The 6000-nt window shown below is 48.2% G+C and overlaps 1 protein-coding gene across 1 annotated transcript in view; it reads left to right on the forward strand.

Annotated features, from left to right (window-relative positions):
* CENPJ (centromere protein J) overlaps window positions 1–5341 on the forward strand; it is a 69066-nt gene extending 63725 nt beyond the window's left edge. The window contains exon 17 of the mRNA XM_068266941.1: window positions 4967–5341. Coding sequence (XP_068123042.1) covers window positions 4967–5159 — 193 coding nt within the window. The 3' untranslated portion in view covers window positions 5160–5341. The remainder of the gene's footprint in view (window positions 1–4966) is intronic.
* Window positions 5342–6000: the final 659 nt, after the last annotated feature.

Here is a 6000-nt window from a genome sequence, read left to right on the forward strand (position 1 = left end):
GCAAATTGGGGCCTGATCTGATGGGTAGGTGTGCTAGGGGGTGACAGGAGGTGATTGATGGGTGTCTCAAGGTGTGATTAGAGGGGGGGAATAGATGCAAGCAATGCACTGGCGAGGTGATCAGGGCTGGGGTCTGAGGGCATTCTGAGGGTGTGGGCGGGTGATTGAGTGCCCTAGGGGCAGATAGGGGTCTAATCTGATAGGTAGCAGTGACAGGGGGTGATTGATGGGTAATTAGTGGGTGTTTAGGGTAGAGAATAGATGGAAACACTGCGCTTGGGTGGTGATCTGATGTCGGATCTGCGGGCGATCTATTGGTGTGGGTGGGTGATCAGTTTGCCCGCAAGGGGCAGGTTAGGGGCTGATTGATGGGTGGCAGTGACAGCGGGTGATTGATGGGTGGAAGTGACAGGGGGTGATTGATGGGTGGCAGTGACAGGGGGTGATTGATGGGTGATTGATAGGTGATTGACAGGTAATCAGTGGGTTATTACAGGGGAGAACAGATGTAAATATTGCACTGGCGAATTGATAAGGGGGGGTCTGAGGGCAATCTGAGCGTGTAGGCGGGCGATTGGGTGCCCGCAAGGGGCAGATTAGGGTCTGATCTGATGGGTAACAGTGACAGGTGGTGATAGGGGGTGATTGATGGGTAATTAGTGGGTGTTTAGAGGAGAGAATAGATGTAAACGCTGCGCTTTGGTGGTGATCTGATGTCGGATCTGCGGGCGATCTATTGGTGTGGGTGGGTGATCAGATTGCCCGCAAGGGGCAGGTTAGGGGCTGATTGTTGGGTGGCAGTGACGGGGTGATTGATGGGTGATAGGTGATTGGCAGGTGATTGACAGGTGGTCAGTGGGTTATTACAGGGAAGGACAGATGTAATTAATGCACTGGCGAATTGATAAGGGGGGGGGGTCTGAGGGCAATCTGAGCGTGTGGGCGGGTGATTGGGTGCCCGCAAGGGGCAGATTAGGGTCTGATCTGATAGGTAACAGTGACAGGTGGTGATAGGGGGTGATTGATGGGTGATTGATGGGTAATTAGTGGGTGTTTAGAGAAGATAACAGATGTAAACAATACATTTGGGAGGTAATCTGACGGCGGGTTTGCGGGCGATCTAATGGTGTGGGTGGGTGATCAGATTGCCCGCAAGGGGCAGGTTAGGGGCTGATTGATGGGTGGCAGTGACAGGGGGTGATTGATGGGTGATAGGTGATTGGCAGGTGATTGACAGGTGATCAGTGGGTTATTACAGGGAAGAACAGATGTAATTAATGCACTGGTGAATTGATAAGGGGGGGTCAGAGGGCAATCTGAGCGTGTGGGCGGGTGATTGGGTGCCCGCAAGGGGCAGATTAGGGTCTGATCTGATAGGTAAAAGTGACAGGTGGTGATAGGGGGTGATTGATGGGTGATTGATGGGTAATTAGTGTGTGTTTAGAGGAGAGAATAGATGTAAACAATGGATTTGGGAGGTGATCTGATGTCGGATCTGCGGGCGATCTATTGGTGTGGGGGGGTGATCAGATTGCCCGCAAGGGGCAGGTTAGGGGCTGGCTGATGGGTGGCAGTGACAGGGGGTGATTGACGGGTGATTGATGGGTGATTGACAGGTGATCAGGGGGATAGATGCATACAGTAAACAGGGGGGGTGGTCTGGGGGGGGGGGGTCTGGGGAGAATCTGAGGGGTGGGGGGTGATCAGGAGGGGGCAGGGAGCAGGGTGGGGGATAAAAAAAAAAATAGCGTTGACAGATAGTGACAGGGAGTGATTGATGGGTGATTAGGGGGGTGATTGGGTGCAAACAGGGGTCTGGGGGGTGGGCAGGGGGGGGTCTGATGGGTGCTGTGGGCGATCTGGGGCAGGGGGGGGGGGGGAAATCAGTGTGCTTGGTGCAGACTAGGGTGGCTGCAGCCTGCCCTGGTGGTCCCTCGGACACTGGGACCACCAGGGCAGGAGGCAGCCTGTATAATACACTTTGTAAACATTACAAAGTGTATTATACACTTTGTATGCGGCGATCGCGGGGTTAACATCCCGCCGGCGCTTCCGTATGGCCGGCGGGATGTTGCGGCGGGTGAGCGGCGCCAGGCGGAGGATCGCGTCACTGATGACGCGATCGCTCCGCCCATGCCCCTACAAGGACCGCCGCCAATTGTCAATACGGCGGTCCTTGCGGGGTGCACTTCCCGGCCGCCAATTGTACATACGGCGGTCGGGAAGTGGTTAAAGGTGCCCATTGATTGTACAATTTTTAGTGAACAATTATATTTTTGATTAGATTATTCAGATTGTATTGTATGCAAGCTCATGGGCTCATCGATACTAAACAACCACATTAAAGAATTTATTGTTCCGCTTGGTGGATTTTTTTTAGCTATGATCATAGTTGGTGGGGTTATGATCACAAGTTAATTCTTTAGTGAAGTGTGGAGAATTAAAGGAGATTTCAGGCTAATTGCTCAAAATGAGCTTTACTCACCTGGGGCTTCTCCAGCCCTTTGCTGCCGACTATCCCACGCCGAACGCACCGCTGTCCGGTCTCTGTTCTCTGTCTTCAGGCCGACCGCGGGGTTGGCCTTACTGCGGCTGTGCAAAGAGCCGCTGTCAATCATGGCCACGTGGACGCAGTAGTTCTGCGCTTGTGCAGTTCGCCGCTGCCCACGTGGCCATGATTGACAGTGGCGCTTTGCGCAGCCGCACTGAGGCAGACCTCGCGGTCGGCCTGAAGACAGAGAACCGGGACAGCGGCAGGGAGTGGAGGGCATGGGACAGTCGGCAGCAAGGTGCTGGAGAAAGCCTCAGGTGAGTAAAGCTCATTTTGAGCAATTAGCTTCATAACTCCTTTAACCACTTTCCGACCGCCGTATTGACAATTGGCGGCCGGGAAGTGGACTCCGCAAGGACCGCTGTATTGACATCCGTGACGCGATCCTCCGCAACCGCCTGGCTCTGCTCACCCGCCGCAACATCCCGCCGGCCATACGGAAGCGCCCTAAGGTATTCCGTTAGTAGTACGGTGAGTTCATAGAAGATTTTTTTTGTCACAAGTTAGCGGAAATTGATCTTTATTGGTTTTTTTCACAAAGTGTCATTTTCCGCTAACTTGTGACAAAAAATAAAATCTTCTATGAACTCACTATGCCTCTCAGTGAATACTTTGGGATGTCTTCTTTCCAAAATGGGGTCATTTGGGGGGTATTTATACTATCCTGGAATTCTAGCCCCTCATGAAACATGACAGGTGGTCAGAAAAGTCATAGATGCTGGAAAATGGGAAAATTCACTTTTTGCACCATAGTTTGTAAACGCTATAACTTTTACCCAAACCAATAAATATACACTGAATGTTTTTTGTTTTTTAATCAAAAACATGTTTGTCCACATTTTTCACGCTGCATGTATACAGAAATTTTACTTTATTTGAAAAATGTCAGCACAGAAAGTTAAAAAAATTATTTTTTGCCAAAATTCCTGTCTTTTTTGATGAATATAATAAAAAGTAAAAATCGCAGCAGCAATCAAATAGCACCAAAAGAAAGCTTTATTAGTGACAAGAAAAGGAGCCAAAATTCATTTAGGTGGTAGGTTGTATGAGCGAGCAATAAACCGTGAAAGCTGCAGTGGTCTGAATGGAAAAAAAGTGCCTGGTCCTTAAGGGGGGTAAAGCCCACGGTCCTTAAGTGGTTAAAGTGTAACTGTGGGGCATAAAATCAATTATTTATTTTTATCTGGTAAATAAGTAATAAGGATGCTGCTAACTAAGCAATCCAAAAGTTAAAATCTCTTACTTTTCTTGTTTATAAATAATCATTCTCCAGTTTACCTGACTCTTATTTTGTATGTTGCCGCAAAAAGGAAGTTGCAGGGCATGCTGGGTTGTCTTGTTTTGCTTCTGTACATTACTTACAGAGAACCCGAGGCGGGGTTCTTACAATGCAATCCCCATACAGAGGCTGGGTCTGCCTATAGAGCCCAGCCTCTGTTGCTATTTAGCTTCCTCCAAAGCTCCCCCCTCCCCCTTGCGCGCTGTGAGACCCCATAAATCACAGCCTTGCTGTGTGGGCTTTGTTTACCTCTTGTCAGTCTCCGCTTTCCCCCGCCTCCTGAATCGCTCTGGTCCTCGCCCACGTCCCTTCCCTCGCCACTGATTGGAGGGAAGGGACGCGGGCGGGGCCCGGAGCGATTCAGGAGGCGGGGGAGAGCGGAGACTGACAGAGGAGGTAAACAAAGCCCGCACGGCGAGGCTGTAATTTATGGGGTCTCACAGCGCGTAGGGGGAGCTTTGGGGGAAGCTAAATAGCAACAGAGGCTGGGCTCTATAGGCAGACCCAGCCTCTGTATGGGGATTGCATTGTAAGAACCCCGCCTCAGGTTCTCGAAGTCAAAGGGGAAATAAAGAAGCAAAAAGAGACAACCCAGCATGCACTGCAACTTCCTTTGTGCGGCAACTTACCAAATAAGAGTCGGATAAACTGGGAAATGATCATTTATAAACAAGAAAAGTAATGGAGATTTTAACTTTTGGATTGCCTGGTTAGCATCCTTATTACATGTTTACCAGAAAAATAAAGAATTGATTTTTTTATTTTATGCCTGACAGTTACACTTTAAACTATCGAAAAGGAAATGGCCAAACAGCACCACCTGTTTAAAGGTTGTAACACAATCTATGCAAATACTGTAGTATTTTAACCATTTAAAACCAAAATGTACAATCCTTTTTATGTGTAAGTAGTTATCTAGCTAGCATACCAGAGGGGTTCACACTGGAGACCCGTTGCAGAATCTGGGTTCACTCACATGCTCTTAAGTGCAGTGCATGTAATTGTAACTGGACAGCTTGTGGTAAAAGTCTTTACTTCAGCATGTATAATTCCTGTTACCTCCATATATAGTGGGGCTGCTCTATTCTGAATATAATACATTCTAATAATATGCCATGATATTGTTCTTCTGACAGTGATGGGACCAAATTAATCCAGTTTGACAATGGCCAGCGAGAGCTGCACACGCCTCAGTATAAGAGGCGGGAATACCCGGATGGGACAGTGAAGACTGTGTACACCAATGGCCAGCAGGAGACCAAGTATGCCTCTGGCAGAGTGCGGGTTAAAGACAAAGATGGCAATGTTATAATGGACACTAAAATGTGATCACTAAGTATGTGAAGGAGGCCGCTGTCCACGTATGTCACGTCATTATTTGTGTTTGCACTGAATGTGTACATGTTGTAAAACTAGATTGCACTCTGTATGTATTGTATATATGAGCTGTACATAGGCATTTTTATTTTTTAATGAATATGTATTTAAATTGAATGATCTATAATAAACCACGTGCCTTTTTGTCATAGAAAATTATTTGTTACCCAGTATAAACTAGTATCTTAGTAAGCAGAGTTGTGGTGTTATAGCCATTTTAAATACCTGGAATTAGTGGTTACATAAACTAAGGAGTTGGATGATTTTAAATACCTGGAATAGGTGGTTACATAAAATGAGTTGGGTGATTTTTGTACTAACTCCACAAGCCTGTTCAGGGGGCCATACACTAAGCGACCAACCCATTTAAAATCGAATTGGATGAAAATTGGTGCTGCCAAGTGCATGCCCGACCAACAAAGCGACCAATTTCGGGACAGAAATTGTCCGCACAGTCGATCGTGCATGTTGGAAAATGCCGGGCTGAGGTTGGTTGGTCCGGTGCGTGGTGGTACAGCAGCCGAATTGCAAACGAGCAACGAGGCAACAAAACTCCCGCCACAATGTATAACTATCTGTAGTGCGTGCATTTATACATTACCTGTCCGGTGTCAGCCTCCACGCGGTTTCAGTCCATCTCCGGGTTCCGCATACACGTCGGCGGCGCTATGTCATAGCAGCTGACGTCAGACGTTCTGCGCAGCTAGCGTGTACGCAGAATCCGGAGATGGACGGAAACTGTGTGGAGGTTGACACTGGACAGGTGATGTATAAATGCACGAGAGTTCTGTCG

The sequence above is a fragment of the Hyperolius riggenbachi genome, chromosome 2, assembly GCF_040937935.1.
Source record: "Hyperolius riggenbachi isolate aHypRig1 chromosome 2, aHypRig1.pri, whole genome shotgun sequence".
Lineage (NCBI taxonomy): Eukaryota > Metazoa > Chordata > Amphibia > Anura > Hyperoliidae > Hyperolius > Hyperolius riggenbachi.